Below are 24,023 nucleotides of genomic sequence, written 5' to 3'. Positions count from 1 at the left end.
CTCATTGAACTATTCTAAGCTAGGCTAATGGTTGGTGCATCAGGCTTACTGCATGTACAGAGGCGAGAATGGTTTCCATCATCGTATCTAACTCAGGTGGAGATGGCAAAATGTTGGTGTGTTCCTTTAATTGAAGAGTTTGGTCTATGTTGTGATAAGAACTTAGCAGAGTTAACTTGGATAAAACCGTTTTGATCGTGATTTAGCGTCAAGGTGGACATAGCTCTACAATGAAAATATTTTATCTAATTTAAGTAGTACAACATAGACAATAACAAACAAGTCAGTGGGAAACACTTGTTATTATTATTATTATTATTATTATTTGACATCACAGTTAAGGTGGGAGTTATGTGTCGCTTCGGCAGCCACGTAAGCTGAAACTCCCAGTAACCCGAGTCAGCTTCACACACTGAACCCTGTGCTATCTGCATTGTATTATATCACTATATACAGGTCAGTCCATCACTAATATTGCTTTTATTCCTTCTATTTTTCTTTGTTTACTTCCATTTTCTTCCTGGTTTTATCCACGGTCACTTGCTTAAAGCAACACCAAAGAACTTTTCCTCTGTCGCATGCACGCTATTTGTTTATCCAGCTCTGGCTTTGCAAATAACAATGTCCACAGACAAGGTAGAATATGTTGCATGAGTTTATGAAAGTACGATGTATTGCGTCATCAGAAGTCAAATTTGTAGTTTCTTATGTCTCATTCCATCGAACTACAGATCCGCTACCCGATCTGGCAAACTTACATAGTGCGGTTATAGCAGATAGAGGGCCGCAAAGCGAATGCAGAAGTGCCGTTCACCCTGTTACGATTTTGGAAACATTATTTTAAGGTACAAAAAACTCTTTGGTGTTGCTTTAAATGTTTTTTTACCTGGCCTCTGATTGGAGAGATGGTGTGCCTTACCCTGTTGGTTAAAGGCTGCTTCAATTATGAGATGGGCGCAGTAGCAGTTTTGTTTCCTGAGAACATGCATCCAACACTCTTTTTAAGCATGCAGAATAGTCCTCCCTTACTCACACTCATTCTCAGATGATCTCAGAGCCGACAGGGTTCTGGCCAGTTTTGTTTCCTGAGTGCATGCATCCAACACTTTTTTCAGGCATTCAGAAATGTAATTAATAGAGCTCATGACCGCTGTAATTTAAGATCCCCCTTCTTGAGAAAATACTACAATGATTCTGTGCGTTTGTAATTTAATGTAGTTCATTTTTAATTTTAGCTAATATCTTAGTCTCTTATAATGTCTCCTGTTTTTTAGCTCCGATGCAGTAACATCAGTGAGAGAGAATGGGCTTTGACGTGCCTTCTGATGCGTTGCTATGGCACCGCTCGGGAGGCTAGCAGATCTCAAAGGTTTGGTGTCCGGGTGGGGTAGCACTTAAACTTTACCTAATTACAGCTATCCTTCCTGCCCATTTCACACACAGACACACACACACACACACACACACACTGATAGGTGGAGCTATTAGTAAAAGTAAAACACACACAGGTATTATGTAGGCTAGATAGTCGATATTCTTACTCAAAAGCCAATTAAATTACTGTCCTTCCCTCCCTGCTCCATAACCAACATGTTGATGTACTACTGGATACTTTGAAGTTGCAATAGCTTATTGTATGTTGGTCATGTCCAGCACTAGTAATACTAGATGATGGCGGGATGGATAGAAGTTACTAGCAACCATGGCGTTATAGCAATCATTCTTTACACATAGACAAGCTAAACGGATGAGTCAAAAGAAACAAAGGTTTTTTTTATTCCCTAGGTTTGTTGAATTCTCTGAGTTACCATTGGAGCGTAGTGGAAAATTGTCATGCCTTCAGATTTCAGATGATAGATGTCGTCTACTCAGGATAGTATTTTGTGATGTCAGGTACCAGGCAAGTATGCTTGAGTTACCTGAAGCACAAAATCGCTATATTTCATGATTTGCAGCATGTTTGCTCGTTGGCATGTTACGCAAAGCCAACTCAGTTGGCCAAATGCCAGTCTCTTCATGCAAACACCACGCCATAACAAAATACCTTAATTTACTGGGATATGCATTTACAAATAAATTACATATAGAATAGCCTTTGGGGGCAGCTTTGTTACGTCAAAGGAAATCACTTTTTTCAACCATCAACAAGGCTCTGACACATCTATCTTGCCATAGTGAAGGTCTCTACAGACAAACTGAAGTATTTTAACCTTAAGTGTGAAGAGGGTATAAAAAGAGACAGTCTGTTCAGTCAGTGCATTATCTTACTATTGTTCCGGTCACTGGCATGTTTTTTTTTTTTTTTTTTGGGCTTTGTATGCCTTTAGTCAACTAAGTTAGCAACTTTGTTGGTTGCAATACAATCTCACATCACATAGTTAGCAACTATGGTTTTGGGAAACGCATCCCAGGACAGTAGAGAGAGTGACCCAGAAGCGAGCGGGAGAGAGATGGGGTGGGACGGGGAAAGCCATGTAGTTGTAACGGCATATTCCCGTCTTAAAAGGGAATATTAATTCTGTGGAAAATATCTGTATTTTCACAAAATCCTCTTGCTCCTGTTGCACCTCCTATGTGACTTGGGCAAGCAGCGCCACCCCATCAGCATTCCCCGTCCTTTTCCCCATCCCCTTATCTGTGTCTGTGCCAATCTGCCCAGCATTTACAACACAATGGAACCCACCCAACACACACACACACACACACACACACACACACACACACACACACACACACACCAGACGCCTCACGCCACCAACACCCCACACACAATGAATCTATTCATTTAGTTGCCCTTAAAGGAAAGCAGGAGGGGAGAGGAGGGAGGGCGATCGGGTGAGCTAAAACAAGAAAAGCTGAAACGAAACATTTGATTTGTTCTATTAGGGGTTTGGGGGTTTTTTTTTTAATGATATTATGCATGTGGCTTTAAGTCCATATAAAAATGAGTTTCACAAACCCTTATGTGTTGCTTTACTCCTTTTTATTGTTGCTCCTCAGATTGACAGTGCTATTTGTATATGTAGTCATAATGCCATAACAACAGCAACTGATTGGGCCACCTGATAAACTGGGCACTTACACTTAGGTCATTGTAGGTTTCAGTGCAACTTTTGACATACAAAAACCCTTTATGTATGCAGTGGGTGACTAACACATTCTTCTGTCAGGAGGAGTTGCTGTTTGACCACTACAAAATCCATACAAACAACATTCTGAAACTTGTCAACCACGATCCATTTTATGACCACTCATTAATCACTGTTTTTGTCACATTGGACATCAATGCTGTGTACCAACGTAGTGGTGGGTTGATCATGAAGATCAGTACTTCTAAGTTTTTTGTGCGTCAGATCAGTTGAACTGCCCAGACTATCCGGTTAATCAACTCCTGCCAAGTTATTGGAGCGTACATCAAGCATTTGTCATAAAATAACCCACTGTGTAAACTAGCCCACTGAGGCCACGTCGACACAAAATTGACGGGTATGGTGTATGTCCCCACCAAAGCTGAGACCAAACCTATGCCCTTGACTATTACCATGATTATTTACAAGCACTTAGGTTTGTCCTGGTACTCTGTCCTGGGTTGGCCTTATTTGAGATAATCAGGTCAGCTGTGAAAGCACACACAGGACTTGGAACTGAATAAACTGATGCAGACCATTTACTCAGTGCTACCAAGAATAGTGAGCTTTAAACATATTTCATTCAGTAATTGTTATAATTTATTATTTGATTACAACAATAAACACATACAGTATTGCATCATTTCCAACCCCCAAGGCTTGCACCATTAAAACAAGTGCTCAAATCGCCCCTTTCTTCATCATCTCCATCTTTACTTAACAACCTTTTCAAACCCCACCACCAGAAAATCATCAATCAAACATATATTCAAAAGACTCGTCTTAGAATTGCATATAATCAGTGTTTTTAGGTGTAGGCATTATGAGTCATCATTTTTATTCCATGATTCTGCTGGTATTGGATAGGCTTCAATTATTTTTCACGCACCTTACACTTATCTAATGCAAAGTTTAAGAGAGAGAAAGTCCCAAGCACAAACCGATAGCTTATCATAATATGGCCACTTTTGTGGCTGGTCCTTTTATTGTCTGCTTTGCTGTAGATGATTGCTATATGAGCTTTACTCTCAGTGAAAGAACATTATATTAAAGTAAAAGCCCTTCAAGGTCACTCTCAATACCCTGGTGTTGGTGAAACATAGCTGTTCTATTTTCTTCTGTTTCAGATGGTATGCGCCAACACATTGGGAGTCATGCTAATGATATGCAAATGGATTTTTATTTTTGTTTGTATCTGTGTCTTAGTACCCATTCATTTCTGGGATTCACCAATATTTTCTTATTTCTGCCTTTCTCTTGGCTAAGAGAATTTTACGCACGGTTGAGAAAATGTCGAATTTTCACATTCTATTAATTGGCTGACCAATATAAGGAAGCAAATGCATGAATTTAGTAAGAAAAGATCATGAGACCTGCTAATTTAGTTTATTCCATGCTTCAGGGAATCATAGGTAATTAGATTACAGATTACCAGCAAGAGTATTTTAAGGTAGATAGTGTTCATATTTAAAAGACTGAACGCTGTTAAAGTGTCTGACAAATCTCTAGACCATTAAAAAGAACTGCTATAGATTAATGATATTTACTTAAAACTGACTGATTGCACATGTAGGCTAGAGGACCTAATGCTACAGTATGCAACTACAAAGCTACATACGAAAGCGCGCACCACAAGTTGAAATGCTCTTGCCGGGCCGTGCACTTCCAATGTATGACCAAGTGAGATTCGTCGTTCTGTACACCAGGGTTAGCAAATTTGAGTGGTAACAGTGTTTGTTGCATCCAAAGTTGAGTTCTCTATTTTTTTTCTCTCTCAAAAGAAAATTAAGATGGAATTTAAGAGAATATTGCTGCATGAGGTACATGTGTCCTAAGCTTTCGCATCGGTGGTATTTAAATCTAAACTCAACTAGCCTAGCGTACTCCAGGAGAGGTCCAGATTTCACTGGTTTTGCCCACCACACGGTTATTACAATTTTCTCCTTGTGGACTCCTGATCGTGGACTTGGATATTTAAACGTCTCTGAATTTGTAAAATAATGGTCATGCAGGAATTCCTGATGACACTGAGTTCTTAGTGAAATGAAATTAAAGCTCTCATTTTCAGATCGTGCCAATTTCCTTACAGGCCCTCTTGCTCTTGTACTCTTTGTTCTCAATGATTTATTAATTATCAAAAAATAATGATTGGTTTTTTGCTAACCTCTGTTCATAGTAGTCCTTACCAAGGCTAAGTTGACAATGAAATGAAAATCCTGATATTTCACAGTATTTCATATGAACTAGATATATTCAGTCACAAGGCAGGGCCCAGCTCCGTAGAGCTACTTTTCCCATAATCATCTTGTCTAGTGTGCTGAATCATGCTCAGCACAAATGTGGCACATGTCCTGGGGCATTCTCACAAAGTAGGCCTACAGTTCCATGGATCCACCATTAAGATATGCCACTTATTTCATGGATCCAGGATACTATGCATCCTGATAATATAGCCCCACATTACCACATACCCTTCATCATACCTAGAGATTGATATGGTGTGTTTTTCAGTTAGCCTATTAGCTGGTTCGATTTGCATTGAACTCAATGAGCATCAAACCATCTAATAGGCTAACTGGAAAAAAAAAATATTACCCCTGTATTTTAAGGAAGAACATTTATTTATTTACGATACATTCTACATTCACTAAGAAAATTGGTGTCCTTAAAGGTTGGATTTTTACTCATTTTTTTAATGAAGGCATTAAGATACATTTCTAACAGATGATTTTATATTCCTCTTTTTAGTCAACTTTAGCATGGGTTCAAATACTTATTCTCCCCACTGTGTGTGTGTATATATATATATATATATATATATATATATATATATATATATATATATATGCATGCATGCATGCTGATGTCTCTATACAGCAATGAGGGGTCCTAAAAAAAAATGAAGAGACCACTGCATTTTTCTGATGTCATCATATCATTAATGGCTGAGTGACATATACACACACACACAGGGAATGAGGTAAAGACGGTCCTAAAAAATTCCAAAATTAAGAGACCACTGCAAATTTTAATATGACCATCAACTCAATCGAATGTCACTCTGCAATCGTAGGATGACATCTGCATTTATCCCAATTGCGGGGCAACCCTCCGGTTACAAGTCCAAAGCGCTAACCAGTAAGCCACGGCTGCCCCCAATAAAGCAATATAGAAGCTATTTAACCAATTGTTATCAAATCATCAATAAGAAGATAAGATAAGCTACTTTATTTTCCCATGCAAAAATGTTTTGGTCCAATAATTCACATCAAACATAAATAACAGTATTACAAACAAAGAAATAGCTCATGAGAAGTCAGTGGGTGAGTGAAGGTCAAGCATAGAGAATGGTGTACCATAGCATTAGTCTATTTGAGTATACATTTACATACATTAGTCAGCCATTCAAAATAATAGACCTTTCCTGGATGTAAAAAATGTTTTTAATTCTCATTCTCTCACTTTGTGGTGGTCATATTACGCAGTGCTTTGCAGTATGTATGCAGTATCAAATTCAAGGCTCTTGCCTACAAAGTAGTCTCCGGTTCTGCTCCCGCCTACTTGAATGCCCTCATACAGACATACGCTACCTCTAGACCGCTGCGCTCCTCAGACGAACGACGTCTAGCTTTACCACAGGTACGCTCAGTCCAATCCAAACTTTTCTCATCTGTTGTTCCTCGTTGGTGGAACACACTGCCAGTTCCTACAAGGGCAGGGACATCACTCTCCATTTTCAAAAAACTCCTGAAGACCCAGCTCTTTAGAGAACATCTCCTCATAGCACCACTTACAACAAGTCTTGCTGATCCTAGCACTTACCAGCCGTCTTGAACTGACACGTAACTGTTACAAACAGCACTCACTGATTCTTACTGTACTCTACCGTTTTTTAAATTGTCCTAAAATTGTTGAGAATTGCTTTAAAACTTAAACTGTTTACCATGTTGTTAGTCGCTTTGGCTAATGCATCAGCCAAATGTAATGTAATGTAAAGTATGTCCAGTTTAGGGTGCTTTCATCCAGTGTTGGCTCAATGGATGAGTAAGATTACAAAAAATCTCTATAGGACTCAGAACAGTGTGTGCGCGCACACACACACACACACACACACACACACACACAAAGAAGCACACACACTTCTTAACCATCTGTTTCTGTTTCCTGACCTGCCCTCTGTTGTGGGCAGATAACTTTACTATCTACAACTTCATATTGTAGCTTCAGAGTTGGTGGTACACTACAAGTACTGCTTGAGTTATTGCTAATCAGCCATGATGTATCCCAGTATAAGTATTAGACTACATTAATATTAGTTGTGTGTGGATCTTGTTTGGACTGAGTGGTCTGGTTTCCCTATGGACAGGATCTACTAGTTAATGATAAGGGACACCATTCAAAGGAAAGGAACTGTCTTTCAAGGACAAATACCCTTTGGTATGTTTACTGGTGTGTTTACAGTCACTACTTATCATTCTTCTGTGCTCAGGCTTGTGTGTATGTGTTTTCACCAAGAGCTGAGCAACTTGGCTAGTTACCTCTTATTGTGTGTGTGTGTGTGTGTGTGTGTGTCCTGTAGTTTGGGAGGAGGGAGCTTGTGTGGTTGCCTGCTGATTTCTTTTCCTGCAGTTTCCTGCTGGAAAGGAAGTTTTCTGTGACGTCCATTCCATTCTCTGTATATGCAGGGCTCTACACTAACATTTTTTTTTCCAGGAGCACTTGTGCGCCCAAGTTAAAAAATGTAGGAGCACAGACAAAAATTTGGGCGCACAGTCAGTTCTGTACTTAACTTACACATAATCTAACATTATACTGCAGCTAACAGTTAAACATGCCAGTGCACCAATTGCGAATATTAAGAATGACTGACAACATTTAGGCTACAGGAAACAGGATTTTAAAGATCAGTGCCTACTTTATTTTCAGTCTGTTCTATTTTCCTACATTTTGTTAATGTAAAATAATATAATACATTGCCATATTTGCATTTAGCCTGTATATTAAGTATCCTGCCAAATGTAGGCTAATTTATTTATTTGTGAATCCATCTGTAGCTAATCCAAATATGCCCATGGTGACCTATCTGACTGCATACTGCCTAATACTACTACTAAAACAGTCCATTTTCTTCCACAAAAACGCAACATAGGCTAATCAAGGATATATGTTTTATACTTTCAGTTTTTATTTGAAATATCTGCATTGATGGGGGCAGTAGGCAAACGTTAGGCCTACTTTCGTTTTGCACTTACACACACTCGGTGTAAACAAACAAGCATGCGTGGAAGCCTGGAGTTGTCAGTAGCGTTCTACCTTGAATAAAATGGAGTATTACGGGAGGCTACTTTTGTCCCGGTTCGCTACAGCTATATTTTGCATATTGCAGCCAATACGTCAACTGGGCTTAAAAGGCATGTTAGGTTACCTTTCCTTCTCTCGCTGCATTCTCAGAATATCATCCTGTTCCTCCTATATCCAAATTCGGAGAGGGGTGGATAGAAGAAGGATAGAACTAATTTCTTCAATCTTTGGATCTTGGCTGGCTAGTCTAACTTTCCGCTTTTTCTGCGACTCTTGATTTGATAGAAGCGACTACTAGCGAGTCACAACGCTTAACGTTGATGGAGGTGTAGTTTTTATGCTGCATTCACGCGTGATTCTATGGTCTGCACCAGTAATGCTTCTCGATGTTGCGGTGTATTTTGTAGACAAACATTGACATGGTTAGAAGTCATTCGCACCAGTGCGCCTAAATATTTTTTTGCACTCGCACGGCATCATTTTTAAATGGGCGCACTGTAGAGCCCTGATATGGGTTTAAGGCACTTAATTCATAACATTTCTTTGACACTAGCGTTGAATATATTCTCATAAAACACCCACTATGAACACAGTTTTACATTTTCTACCTTTGCATTTCAGGGGGCTGGGCTGAATGTGCTCATGCTGCTCTCTTTCCTTTGAGCTTTGAGCGGCTCGTGCATACAAAAGGCTGATACTTCAAAAGAGTGTGCACACAAAAGATATGACATGTTTACGTGGGCTGCATCCTTAACAGTGCCCTTTTTAAAGAGTGTCTCTGTTTCAGCCATATCAGTGTTTGTGGTCATTTGTCCCTTTTGTCTGTGACATTTATTAGCTAATTTCTAAGATCCGATTAATTTTTTTTTTTTTTTTAGGGTTCTCCACTCCCTCAAGGACGTTGAGGGAACCACACTGAACATTTAACTGTAGGATCAGTTATGTGCCACCTGGTGTTGAATGAGCGATATTGCAGTTAGGGGAATTACCTCTAGTCTGCTGATTTATAATGGCCTCTTTATGTTTAAAAGCAAGACTCTCTGAACACATTGGTTTATTGTCATAATGCCAAATGGCTTTCTTTATCTTGTTACTGTGCTGTGCCACACAGATCAATATTCTTCATTGTGGCTGTGCCAAAACCATACACACACACCCTTAATGATCAATAGTTGGTAATAGCAGTGTACATCTATGAATTGCCTACAAACTCTATTTCTCATCCTCCTCCTCCTCCTCCTACATTTTTCACTTAGATCCAAACATGGAGTACAACCCCTCGGACCATCCACGTGCCAGCACGATCTTTCTCAGCAAGTCTCAGACAGATGGTGAGTAAACATCTAATCCATCCCTTGCAAGAACTCCTGGACATTCCTACACCTGCCTGACCTTCACATTAGCCCGGAAGGAGAGAATCTGTTAAGCACATAACGTAAACAATGTGCGGAAAACTTATGTTCATTTACATGATATTACCAATATCCTGTCCTCATAGGTATATGAACACTATAAGCCATCGATGTGAAAAATGTCTTTGCTCGGTTCCGCACACTCCAGGCTGTGGTTATCAAGTGACTGCCAAAACAAATTTAAAACTTAGACCAGCACTCTCTCTTTTCAGTTGCTGCCCCCAATAAGAAAGGTAAGCTTGAGTGGATAGCTGTGTGTGTCTCAAGTGTCTGGGTGCACATTGGCAGTGTGCTTGAATTTGTGAGTGTTCATATGCAGTGTGTCTCTGTTGTAGTGTGTTGTGGGCTCATTGCTTTATACAGTATGATCCTCATTTCTAGACTATGAGGTTTTGATGTAACTCTTTATTCATAAAGAAGTCAATTTGTTAAACAGCCCATGAGACTTGAAGCCAGTCAAAAGTAATTTCCATGGGCAGTTAAAGCAGAGTTTTTATTTTACCTTAAAATGTTTCCAAAATCATTTTGATGGCATGTTAATAGGGCGAACAACACTTCTGCAGCACTCTGAGCTGGTCACATTACTTGTAATATAGACTAAGCAAGTTGCTCTAGCGGGTCCGGAACACTGAAACTCTCCCACCACTAGTAGGCTCGTAGGTGGAGTTAGCCAGATAGCGATGTTCATTGATACATACTTTGATATCCTACAAAGATAACAACAAATGTCAGGTCGTAAAAAGTTGCCTATTTATCAGTTTATGTTCCTAAGCCAAGTTATTCAAGTAGTCAGCGGTTTAACCAGTGGGTTAGCTAATGTTATGCCTACTGGCTTCGACAGCTAGCATGCTACTTGCTACACTCCTAATTGGAGTGTTTGCAAAAAGGATGACTGCCAACCCACAACAGAAGTCTGATGTGAATGTAATTTACTTCCATGGCAACAACTTCTGAAGATATACTGTAATGTTCACTATGCACACATCACAGCATAAGTCATCTTGGTTACTATCACTGAGTGGCAAACAGATGAATTGAGTAGAAGCCTTCCATTTGAATCTTCAGCAAAAATCGAAATGGAAAAGAGCTGCTATGCTATAGACTGTAGAGTAAATAGATAGGCTACTTACATGAATTTGGAGCTCTTTCTTTGCAGACTGCTGTCCATGCATTCCCCTTATATGGTATCGGAGTTATGTTTATAGTTTGTTACAAAGATGCATATTTATTATATTAACAAGTTAATTTATTCTTGCGCTTCTCAACTGAAAGGGGACCCTGAGAGCAAATCTTTAGTGCTGATTATACTCTTGCAATGTTACATGGGTCTGAAATGTCCTTATAGGTCTGAATCAAGACTGGGACATAGGCCTCCTGCTGTCATTGTATATTGTTGATTTTCAGACAGCGTTGACCATGAGAATAATCAGTGTGTTCAATGATTTTCAACTGTAATATTTGTTCATATTTTTTCCAAAGTGTGGGACCAATGGCATATGGGGCATATTTAAGACGTTAAGTTAGTGTATGTGTGAGAGAGATGGGGCCATTGATGTGGAGGGGTTTCATGTTGCCTGAGAACAACATCTGTACCCTGCTACAGTATGATCCTGCTGCTCAAACACATCTTCCCAGGAAATTGCACTTTCTTTTCATTGTTTGTCAACATAATGATGGATGTCACCTCAAAACTCTAGCCTACTTTTGTGACTTAGTAAATTTAATCACTTATCATTTCCCAAGCAGCATGGCGCTACAGACACTGAGCCCATCAAACTTGAGCCCATCAAACTATGGCTCTCTTGAGAACAGCACTTTTTATTTCAAGTTATTTTTTTTATTTTTTTGTTTTTGTGTTTCACCACACCAGTGTAAAAACAATGATGTTTGATTAAGATTCACCATAGTAATCAACCTCGCAAACAAAGGTTCAGTCACAGAGGACAATATGCCAGCTTCACCCTGTACAGTGATTATTCAAATATGTTGCTGCTATCCATGATCTACTTCGATAGAGATAATTCAGGCAGAGGGAGTGACTGAGATTTGCTGTGACCATTGTCTCTGGGAAATATTCTGTTCCCCTTTGGTAATGCTGCTGCCATTTTTGCTGCTGCTGCTGTTGTTGTTGTTGTCGTCAGTGAAGTGTCTCTTCAGTTTTTAACTTGATGTATGTGATTGCTGTCACGATAATGTTTTATCATTTATTAGAATAACTTGTTCTGACCAAATACAGAATTTCTAAAACATGTCATTTTGATGCAGTGTGTGCAAAATAGTATTGAATAGCACTGTGTTGCTCAGTTACGTGTCTTCTTTTGAGAAAATAGTTTTACTTTTAATGACTCTACTGTCAATAGTACACAACAAGTTACACCATCTTTGAAATACCTAAAATAGGGGCTGTGTAATATAATTCTTTCATACTCTGCACAGAATATGTGCTTTGGTTAATTCTGTCCTCCTTTTTTCAGTACGGGAAAAGCGGAAAAGCCTATACATTAACCATGTGAGTATAACAATCATTTTTCTGCTAAATGGATTTCAGTGCTGCACAACTATGAAAATGTTTACAGAAAATGTGAAACATATATGTACATTCACAGTTTCAGTTACTGTTTTAGTGTAATATTTGCTTGTTTGTCTTTGTGCACACTAATGACAAGTGAAAGGAAAAGGAAGGCATGACACAATTAACTCTGCATGCTATTATTCAGTGCCTCATTTGCATTGCTAATTTTAGTTTTTTTTTTTTTTTTTTTAAAATGCCTTACTTAAAAATACATGCTAATGTCTTCACTAGTTAGTTATGGTGGACATAAAGGCTGATAAATTAATATGTGAATTACATTAATTATTCATTCAGTTAGAATGCTTTGCAAGTCTAGCCAAGGCCTTACTGTAGCCTGGCCCTCCACTTATGTCAATGGAGATTAGATTGAATTAGCATCTGAAAATGTTGTTAAAATGTTGATCTCCCCCTATTGCTTTGCAAGTTAACACACATCTCGGAGTCCAAGGTACAGTATGACTGCACACCTTCACATTTCTGTCTTTTTAATTTGTGCTTGCCTGTTGCAATGTGTTTAATTTCAAGTGCCTTTAACACTTTGACTGCAAATAGGGTGTGTGGAATGTACTTACTATATTACATACAGTACAGGAAATTAGATTAATATAATGCATGGATGCTCCCCTTCCCTCTTCTGGTAAACAGAAGCACCACGTTAGACCAGCATTAGCAGATGTGACAAACACAGAATTATTGTAGTGGAGATATGGGGCAGCTGCTGTCTGTAGGCTCTTCCCCTTTCCCTCCCTCGACAGGAAGCAGAACTTCCGCCTGGAGGAGAAAGGCTTTAAATTAAGGCTCCAGGTGGCCTATTCTGCAAGTCCTTTGGCAAGGTTCTGTCATCACTGCTGACATTGACCCATGTATCCTGTGTGTCTGTCTGTCTGCGTTTAAGCATGCGGCTGCCCCCTTGAGACGCAAGTACAGCTCTTGTTCAACCATTTTCTTGGATGATAGTACCGTCAGCCAGCCCAACCTCAAATACACCATCAAATGGTAAGTTACTTTTGACAGTCTTGAAGAACAAATGTCAATGCTACATTTTTAAATATTCATACAAAAAATATACAAAAAGTCACTTACACTTACACTAACTGTTTCTCTTACAGTGTAGCTCTTGCAATATACTACCATATAAAGAACAGGTAAGTATTGTAATTGCCAAATAGCAGAACCTTCTTAGAGGTTCACTCTTCAAAGGTTTCGTACATTTCCCCTTATTCAAAAGATGCAAAAGCCACACAGTAGAAACTCCAACATTTGTTTTTAAATTGTGTAAGAGGGAAGATTGTTCATGTGTGAGTGAGTATTGTTAGTATGGTTTGTGCATATTCTGTATGGTTGTGTATGCCCTTGCAGTGATATTGTGTTTTATTCATGTGTGTATGCATATGTGAAATTCAAGCATAATCAACTAAATATCTAAAGACAGGGCACTTTGTTAGAATTTCACTGTGGTTTTCATAGCTCCTCCTGCATATTTGTAATTGGAAATAAATGAAAATCAATGTTTAGATTAATTTGATCTTTTCCTTATCGTCTCCTTATTGTCTGACTTTCTCTCCCACTTTTTCTTTGCAGAGATGTGGATGGTAGGATGGTATTAGATATTTTTGATGAAAAACTCCATCCTCTTTCAGTGAGTTTTACCTTTTGTAATTGTCTTACACTTATCTTAAAATGGTACCAATATTGGTTCAAATTATGATATAATGTCAACACTTCTGTGTGCAGAATTAAATCTCTACGAATGAGCATGTAGTATAGAGTAAATGTTTATGTATTTGAAAGGCTTTACTCATTGTTCACCTATGCTTCTACCTTTCTCCACAGAAATCGGAGGTGCCGTCAGATTATGAGAAGCATGACCCAGAGCAGAAGCAAATCTACCGGTTTGTGCGGACACTCTTCAGTGCAGCTCAACTCACTGCTGAGTGCGCCATCGTCACACTGGTAAGTGAAACAGCCTTTGGAGCGTTACCCCATATGGCAATGCACAATACCATATGTTCCGAAAATGTATGGCAATGATTATAAAACAACAAAAAAATAAGATTATAAAAATGCAGAACAAAATCCTTGAATAGTTATTTTTTTTAAAGCTGATGTTGCTCAGGATCTCAGGAACTCAACTGCTGAAACTTCACTGTTTATTATTTGTAACAAAGTACAACATTACATATGCGAATAAATAATTCTGAAAGCTGAAGTAGATTTAGTGTCTGACAATGTCTGTATGGTGATGGTGTGGGGTACTGTGATATAATTGCTGGCAAAAGAGAGGAGAGAAGGTGCTCTCTGGTGTTACACTGCCCCCAATTTGTTTAGATTGTGGAGTATAAAATTAAGCTACTCAACAGCTAGCCATTTTGTAATGATGGTAATTATTGGTATATTGGTAAATAGTAATACCATTGACCATACTTAGATTGTCTTTGTAAGCAGATATTAGAAGCAGGAACAGGTGCACTTGATTCAGGACAAGTTTATGTTATGACACCTCCAATGTTTTCACCACAATGTGCATGCAAATGTTTCTCTATATCACAAACTTCATGCTGGTTTTGGGTGGCATTGTATGTATGATGTTGCTACTCTGTGGAAGCATGTAATGCAGTGGTCTTTGGCATCTCAGGGGCAGCCGTGGCCTACTGGTTAGCACTTCGGACCTGTAAGCGGAGGGTTTGAACCCTGACCAGTAGGAACGGCTGAAGTGCCCTTGAGCAAGACACCTAACCCCTCACTGCTCCCCGAGCGCCGCTGTAGCAGGCAGCTCACTGCGTCGGGATTAGTGTGTGCTTCACCTCACTGTGTGTTCACTGTGTGCTGTGTGTTTCACTAATTCACGGATTGGGATAAATGCAGAGACCAAATTTCCCTCACGGGATCAAAAAGTATATATACTTGGCACGAACAGAATAAAAAAAAATAGACAAGCAACAGCTGCTGGTGTAGCCACTCCCCTGCTGGGAAGTTCAGTGCATATAGCAGCTGGGCTTTATTAGGAATGAAATATAACTGTTTATGTTGCGGTTTTAAGGTGTGGTCCAGGCTTATCAGGTAGTCATTTCCGGAAGGACACAGTTGGAGGACAGTTCGTGTTAGTGTGTGTGCGTGTGTGTGCCTCTCGCCTGTACCGCCGTAAGAGTCGGTGTGAATGCCACAAAGCAGTGATCCTACGGGAGCTTATGGATGGATTCCGGGAGTAATTGAGGGAGGCCCAGGACCTGATGGCTATCTGCTAAAAATAGCCACAGGATCTGTGTGAGGAAAGGAGACTCAGCAGGGTTAGTCTTTACCTCTGTAACAAACACACCGACATAGGAGAGGCACTTCTGGAATTTTAGTTTTTGGTTTTTAGCTTCTACATGTCTGTCTGCATTGCAGTTAATTATCAGTTGCACTATTTTACCTGCTGGTGAGTCTGTGCTATATCCTCCCATCACATTGCACACCTCCTGATGCTCAACACCCTTGTTGTTACCCACAGGGGTGAGCATGTGATGCCTTCCTCTTTCCTCGTGAAGTCTGGTAGTCTGTTTTCCACAAAGCACAAGCATCTCATGTGTAACGTGTGACTCCTCATGCTGCTTTTGACGTCAGTTATTTGTGATGGTGACATAATGCTGTTGAGCGTTTGGCATTCTCTATAGAGCTGTAACTACCCAGGTAACTGGTAAGATTTGGTTCCAGCCTTATTTCCAAATTGCTGATTCATTCTTTTATTTATTTTTCTAAAATACATACAATTTTCATGGGCAGTCATCATGACCATTTTATTGTAACTATGGATGCATCGATCTGACTTTTTCAGTCCTGACACCAATAACGATACCCAAGTATCGGCTGATTGTGAGTACTGTTCTGATACCAGTGATTAAGTTCTATCTTTAATATTAGTCATAGAACTTAGAGCCAAAGAGACCAACGCTGAATAGATTGATTGAAACACTGTATATTAAGAGATGGTTCTGTAGAATGAAATGTGGCTTTGCAGAATTTATTCTGCCCTGTAATATAAGCCCTTTAATGTTTTCATTTTTATGTGTAGTGTGGCCTTCAGACCAAACGTTGCTTTATTGTACAGTAGTACTGTAAAACCAACCATTTAAGCAATTTAATTTTGTACCATGACCCAAGTTCTTTTACACGCTATATGAGCAGGTCATTCCACTGTGTAAAATAATAACAGCTTTTCCTCTGTTGTGACATGGAGGTGTCTGAAAGAGCTCTCTAAGTGTGTACTTTGAAAATGTACTGCTTTCAGCCTACAGTCTATATAGCCTACAGTATGTCATCATTAATGGGACTCTTGGGTGTCAAAGGGTTGACCACAACAGCATTCCTACCAGTCTGCCAAATCTTGGTGTGTATGGTTCCACAAATTCAGCCGAGCAAAGTTGTGTGTGTGTATGTGTGGTGAATTGTGATTCAATTTGACTCACGCTATTGTATGACTGTTCACTTTGATCACACTTCAAAGCTATAGCACTACAAACCAAATGTAATATGCTGTGTTGCTTTATATTTTCAAGGTAGCATGACTGATATGTACTGTATGTAGTGTTGTATGCACTTACACTTTCCCCCTGAAGTTGAAGGAATATTGTTTAATTCAGAATGAACAAGTCAGAGGAAAATCTTTTGAAAATGTCTCATTGAATTGAGATTTATTTTCATTCCTGATGCAATCTTTAGTTCTATGAAATATGGTGGAATTAGGGTAGCCTGACGAGCCAGACCCACATCTGGGGACTCACCATTTGCAGTGCTCAGTCCGAGGGGCGGGATAATCGGTTGTCTTTCAAATTCCCTCTGCACGCAATAGGACAGCACTACAACTCATGAGTCCCATGCGTTTTCCCTCCAGCGGAGCTAGTTGGCTAGTTCAAACTTTTGCCAACTTAAAAAAAAGTTGGCAAAACGCGTCACACTGTTCGTGTCACGCTGTTCGCCAACAGCAACATCCATCATCTTTGTTTTCAAGTAGCAGGGAATTCATGCCTAACCGTTGCAACTCTGCCATCAATCATTATGTTAAGCCCGCCTACCGACTCTACACACGATGTGATTGGCCTTATCGAAGTTTAATTTTTCCAGCTCGCAAGCCAACGGAGAGTTGCTAGACTACCCTGGCAGCAAATTATATTTGCTGCCGCTAGGGTGCGTCTAGATTTCTAGGCTAGGAATTAGGCTGATTAGCAGCAGGATAATGACTTTAAAAGTGATTTTTCTGAAGTGCTTTATCTGGCCTGCAGGTCTACCTTGAAAGGCTGCTGACATATGCAGAGATTGACATATGTCCTGCTAACTGGAAGAGGATTGTTTTGGGTGCCATACTTCTGGCCTCCAAGGTATGGGATGACCAGGCAGTCTGGAACGTGGACTATTGCCAGATTCTAAAGGACATCACCGTTGAAGACATGTGAGTGTTTGTGAGATTGCCAAATATCCACAGGACTATCTATAGTATTTCTGGGTTGATACATATTGAAACATGCTATGTATGTACCAAGGTACAAGTTTATGCTTTGAAGAACAAGAGATGAAGAAAATCGAAGAGTGAATAATTGTAATGTTTTTTTCAACGACAAGCTATTTTGATGCAGACTAGAAATAGCTCTGGTAAAGGTGTAGTCTGCCATCATGGGGTTGGTGGGGGGGGGGGGGTTATTTGAGCTGACAGGCAGTATATCACCCTTTGGATTGTTGGAAGTGTATACGACTCTGTCTCTGTCTGGGTATTTCCATTGGAATTTCCAGTGCTTGAACAATAATACTCTCAGATTTTTTCAGTCTATTATTAATATAATCCCACATAAAACACACAACGCAGTGCTTGGTGATTCCTTACTCTGTGAGCATGTTGATATCTCAGATATCTGACCTGTGTGGATATACACTTTGTTATTTTGCATAGATTAAAGCTGCAGTTGGCAAGTCTGACAGATTGAGGGGACTTACAGTAGCCAAAATCTTGAATGTTTACAACTATCATGCCCCTCCCCCACTAACACCGAGCACCCTCTCATCGAGTTTGTGCTCGTCAGTGCACACCAGACTGCACCAGACTGTGATTGACAGATCTCACACAGCCCTGCTCTGATTGGACCAGAAGAACCGGGAGCTGTGGATTTTTGCAAAATAAATAACAGGCTCTAGGTGGAGGAAGAAGTGTGGGTTTTTTCCTAAAACCGGCTGATTTATGTTGTTCTGTTGGAGCATAGTGTCGGTTTCAGTGAATATGATCAAAAAAGTCTTGCCAACTGCAGCTTTAAGGCAGATGTCAGTCACATATCAAATACCAGTGGTCATTATATTTCTCAACATTTCTGCTTTCCTTTTTCGTTAGCCTCCACCCTGCGGTAAATATAGTGTGCTTGCTCCGTTTGTTAAACAGCAAAACTAATTGGGCAAACTTTTGGAAGTCATGTCTCGGAAAAATGTTTCCCATCACTGTATTGATTTAAGATGTAGACCTGCATGCATTCTCATTCTCTATGGTCAGACTCTGAGGTTGTTTGCTTATACTGTATGTATATTATCTGTGTATGTATTCTGTTTTATGTTGTTTTGTTAACCACCAGGAATGAGCTGGAGAGGCAGTTTTTGGAGCTGCTTCAGTTCAACATCAATGTGCCGTCAAGTGTCTATGCCAAGTACTACTTTGACCTGCGCTCACTGTCGGAGGCCAACAACCTAAGCTTCCCTCTGGAGCCCCTTAGCAGAGACAAGGCACAGAAGCTTGAGGTGAGCCGCCTCTTTGGCCTGGACTGAGCTGACCCTAGAACTTGATTCAGACTGTTTTGTCTTAGCTTAACCATCTCCCCTGATAAGACAGGGACATCCTTCATGCAGCTGTTAGTGTAATTTATACCACACTGAGGACACTTGTTGAATTAGTTTAACAGGTTAGCAACTATGGTTTTGGGAAACCAACCCCAGGTTGATTTTTATATGGAAAAACGTGCATCCATAATGTAACTAATTTGTCATTTATCTTTCTCTCTCTCATCTCTTCTCAGGCCATCTCTAGATTGTGTGATGACAAATACAAGGACTTGAGAAAAGGCTCCAAGAAGCGATCAGTCAGTGCCGATAACCTAACGGTGGTCAGATGGTCCCCTGCCATCATCTCCTAACAACCAGAGACCTTGGGACAGATAGCCAGAACATGTGAGGGGGGCCAGGGGCTACAAGAGGCATCAGACTCCTCACAGGCACGGGCAGGTCTCTCGTTTAAAGGGATGCCTCTCCTGCTTAGATACACCACTCTTGATCAGAGCCTGTGAGGCTCTCACAGAGTGGGGACTCCTCCCCCCTCTTACTCTAAGGTTTTTCCTACCATAAGTATTACAGTTTGTGTCTCACTGTACATAAGAGATGGTCCATCACTTCCCCCTCCTCCATTTGCTTTTTCTTCCTGTTCCTCCTCTTTATCCTCCTCCATCTGGACAGCATAAAGTTTGATTTTGAAGAAGGCATCCCAAGTTGGGAAGGACATCACCACTAGTCAGTTGCCACGAAGGTCAAGGTCAAGGACATTTGAAGAGGACTCGTAAAAAGACCAATTTTTGCAAAGTCACCCACCAAGTAATCGGAGCAGCCACCTACCACTAAGAGCACCATTCCAACAGTGCAGTTCAATCATTAATGGCTTCCTGCTGTTGCTTTGATTTGATATTTAATAGCTACCTATAATTTTACATTCCTTTTGATTCTAGTGGCTTTTGAGTAACATTGACTCAGCATGAGATGTGCATCAAAGACTGCCTTCATGTTTGAAGTCATTAAGTGTGGACATAGTGGTCTATGCTCCTTCCCAGAATTCCCACCATTTAGAAGATCCTTCTTGTTTTATTTTTCTACGATTCTAATCCTATTCTTGGTCAGATGTCAGTCAAGGTGCAAATGTTTCATCAAGCTTAAAGTATGCCCCAGAAACCCAACTAAGGTCAGCTGTATGAGCAGGAGCACGGGACTTTCTCATCTACACGAGCGTCAACATTTTGGTGAAGGGACCTATTCTAGTCTTTGAATGGCAAAACAACATGTGAAGCACAGAAAGGCTGAGCGGAATCATTCCTCTCCTTCATACAGATTGCAGTTGTGTATGCTGTAGGCTTTTAAGGTGCTTTATTAGGTCTGCGAGGTTTACTGCTGCAGATCTTTCCCAAGGCTTGCCCCTCTCTCTGATCAGCAGTCATCAGCATAGTGGTGAGGCCCTGGGAACCATTTTCAGAAAGAGTCATCTTTGAAGCAAAGAAGGATGGAAGTATGGAAGGTAAAGAAAGTAAAAAGTCACATTACTATTGGCAAACACAGATGCCACCAAGTGGAAAGACCTACACATATTATCATTGTTCATTTTGAGATTACATTACATTTTAAGATATTTAGATATTCTTTCAGTGAATCTACATGCAGTGACTTAAACCAAGGCCATCAGGAAAAGACTTGTACATTTAGATTTTTTTTTCTTTTAATGTTAAAGATTAGTGAGATGTAGCCTTCGGTAGAGGACTTTAGTCTTCATTACTGGTGAAGTCCTGTGCTGCTAACCAACTATTTGGACTAGGGCCGGGATAAGGCCGAAAGTGGCTGAAGAGATGGGCTGTGTAGCATTTGTCTGCTCTGCCATGTAATGTCCTTAAACTCAAAAGTCCTGAGTTGACTGAATTTCTGTTCTTTTTTTATTTTCAAAAGAAACAATTGAGATTGAAAACATGTTATGAAAATGATGAGTTGGCACATGAGGTCTTAAAAAAAACTTTAATGTCACCATTTTCATTTCAAAATAAACTGGAGTTCGTACACTAAACAGAGATGGTCCATGCATCACCGTGTAAATGGACTTAGAATATTTATTTTCTAAAATATGGTATAAAAGAAATTTTCGTGAAGATTCATACTGGTAGCTGTTATTTTTTATTGAATTTCTGACATACACCTAATCTCAAAAGCATTATAGAATAATAAATGTTACATTAAGATTGGTTTGTACAATGTATATACAAGACCCTATGCGCTCAGACCGTGATTTAAAAAAAAATGAAAATGATGTATATGTAACAGATCAGTATTGATATGTAAGAAGTAATCTATCAGAGTGTAATATAACAACACCATGAAATAAGGAGCCACTGATTTGGCATTATCAAATACAATACGGAAAGGGCGGTATATTCTTCTGATTTCAAAAGCTTTTCATAAATTGAGTGTTGACACGGCATCTGAAATTTGAATGAAATTGGAGTAGTTTTCATTGTTTCTTGCTTTCTATTGTGAGAACTTTATTTTTGCAATGATTAATTCAGTTTGTGCTATTTCTGCCTATCCGTAATCAAGTATCAGATTTCTCCAAAATATCAGCTGTACATTGTCCACTCTTAATTTTATTGTTTACATGGTTACAAACTGTATTGTGACGGTAGTCCCATATTTCATTTTGATCAGTTGTTCATGGTTAGACATTTTGTAGTGATTCAAAAAGGGATGGATCTTTACCAAAGTAAAAACAAACAAACAATGAAGGACTCTCCTATGAGGAGTACTAGTGCTTTAGAGGCCCTTTGCACATTGTGTTTGAATGGCAGGAGTTAGAGGAGCAAGCAAGAGAGAGAAGGGAATAGTTGCCAGGGAGAGAATTAAACACAAGTGTCTAATTTGGGTTGGAGGTTGGTGTCGTCCCTGGGGAGGCATTGGAAAAAGTATTCAAAGATTGTATTATCCTATTTATTGTATGTGTGAGTGTGTGTTAATTCAGAGCCTGCTGCCATCACTGACCCATGGCAGCTGTCTGAATTGTCTGATAGCCTTGTGCACTCAACTCTACCTCTGTTTAGACATGGTTTGTTGTTTCCTTTTCTCCCCTTCTCCCCCAGACTATATATATATATATATATATATATATATATATATATATATATATATATATATATATATATATATAAAATTGCCCTATCTGTCTCTCAGTCCCTCTCTTGTTTGTCGCTCTTCAATTTCTTTTTATTTCATTTTTAGGATTTACAAATTAATCTTTCCAATTTGTCTTTGTACTATTGGTGGTTTCCTGTGTTAACATAAAGAGAACTGCTGTAAACTGTATGTGAATTCTCCTGTTATTTTCCTTTTTTGAATATTGGTCAAATGACTGGTAACAGTTAATGAATTATTGTTGTTATTGTTGATTTTTTTTTTTTTTTTTTATGTTCTGTAGGTCAACCCCATTATCTGTGCGCAGTTTGCCAAAAGCTAAAGCGCTATCTGTTTGGATATTCTCTTAGTTCATCATCAGTCTTTCTTTTTAGTGAGGTCTCTTCAACCTCAAGCGCCCCTGGGGCCAATAGGTTTAAACGCTGCATGCTGACTCTTCAACCATGGTTTTTAAATGATGATCCCAGTTCAGAAGCAATGTTTAGGAACCTGCACAAGAAAAATAAACTTTTAAAACTTGCAATAAAAAACCCACCTGCCTCAGACCTCCTTAATATCTGAGTACCCAGACATTTTCAGTTGAAACACACTAAAATTGTGCTACTCTAAATCAGGTTCTGCAGGATGCAGAGGGAGCTTCTTCACCAAACCTGGACTATTTGAAGAGCAGTGATTCAGAATGTAGTGATGAGATTAAGGGTCATGTACCCTGATTACAGACTAAAGGTCAAATAACGACGGGTCAGGGTTCTGAGGACTGTGATTCTTAACATGTTAAAAGGAGTTGGCCATGGCATGCCTGATCAAGATGCAGGATTAACACTCTGTCTAAATATGGAACAGCTGGGCCTGTAATTAAGTTACAGACAAGTAGTGATGATGAGGGCAACTAGATTTTTTTTTTTTTTTAAATCATGGACATAATTCAGACATTTCTGAAGCAGAGGACCATTTAATCCACCAGTGCTTAATATGATGAATGTTTCACTGATAGGTCTAGTTCATTAAGTTTACCAAAGAAAAACCTATAATGTACAATACATATATCGGCATGTATCTGCATGATACTTTGTTTACTGTTTGATTGGGACAGCGCTCATTGATAAACAGAAACAATATTGTAAATTACCTGTATGGTCTAATTTTCATCTGTTTTCTGTAGCCAGTTCTTAAAGACCTAGCTGAGAATAAAACATAAAAATTCCAACAGGAAGTTACAGTAATATCACATGACCCTCGCACAATGTGTCTGTCTATGGTCTGACTCCAAATGCAGAAGTTAATGAATAAGTTGACACCAGACTTGCTCTTGCCGGGCTATAATCCACATATTTTATGTTTTGTCAAATATATTGTGAAGTAAAGGACGCCAGAACTCAACAGCCTTCAAACACCCAATTAGACTAGGGTCACAGGTCATAGCAATTAAATAACTATTACTTAACTAGAAGACATCCAATGATTTCCACAATGACATTATTTTTAGGACAAAGTAAAAAGACATATTTACCTCCACACTACTGTTCTGTCCTTTGTTTGTACCTTACTGAGACGGCTACTGAGATTACTTCAATAACAGATTTCTGTTCATGCTGCTGCTACTTTTGTTGATACAGCAATAACTGGTCATACCCATGAGTTGCCCGATGGATTTTTAAGGCATGAGGACCAGAT

At 39.4% G+C, this 24,023-nt stretch overlaps 1 protein-coding gene across 4 annotated transcripts; it reads left to right on the top strand.

Annotated features, from left to right (window-relative positions):
• Positions 1 to 1,351: 1,351 nt before the first annotated feature.
• ccny (cyclin Y) lies at positions 1,352 to 22,061 on the top strand. Of its 4 annotated transcripts, none has more exons than XM_048266725.1 (11): positions 1,352 to 1,369; positions 9,686 to 9,760; positions 12,316 to 12,350; positions 12,838 to 12,861; positions 13,309 to 13,409; positions 13,523 to 13,558; positions 13,995 to 14,052; positions 14,247 to 14,366; positions 17,672 to 17,838; positions 19,001 to 19,163; positions 19,439 to 22,061. In XM_048266725.1, exons 2-11 carry the CDS (start codon positions 9,694 to 9,696, stop codon positions 19,553 to 19,555), a joined length of 888 nt encoding a protein of 295 aa, XP_048122682.1. In that variant the 5' UTR covers positions 1,352 to 1,369; positions 9,686 to 9,693; the 3' UTR covers positions 19,556 to 22,061. The 4 variants fall into 4 exon arrangements, with proteins under 4 accessions (XP_048122682.1, XP_048122681.1, XP_048122684.1 ...); XM_048266724.1 differs by lacking the exon at positions 1,352 to 1,369 and adding an exon at positions 10,054 to 10,074; XM_048266727.1 differs by lacking the exons at positions 1,352 to 1,369; positions 12,838 to 12,861 and adding an exon at positions 10,054 to 10,074.
• The last annotated feature ends 1,962 nt before the right edge of the window (positions 22,062 to 24,023 follow it).

This window comes from Alosa alosa, chromosome 16 (assembly GCF_017589495.1).
Source record: "Alosa alosa isolate M-15738 ecotype Scorff River chromosome 16, AALO_Geno_1.1, whole genome shotgun sequence".
In the NCBI taxonomy this organism is placed as follows: domain Eukaryota; kingdom Metazoa; phylum Chordata; class Actinopteri; order Clupeiformes; family Clupeidae; genus Alosa; species Alosa alosa.
Note: the sequence above shows the minus strand (reverse complement) of the source record. Positions and strands in the feature narration are given on the sequence as shown.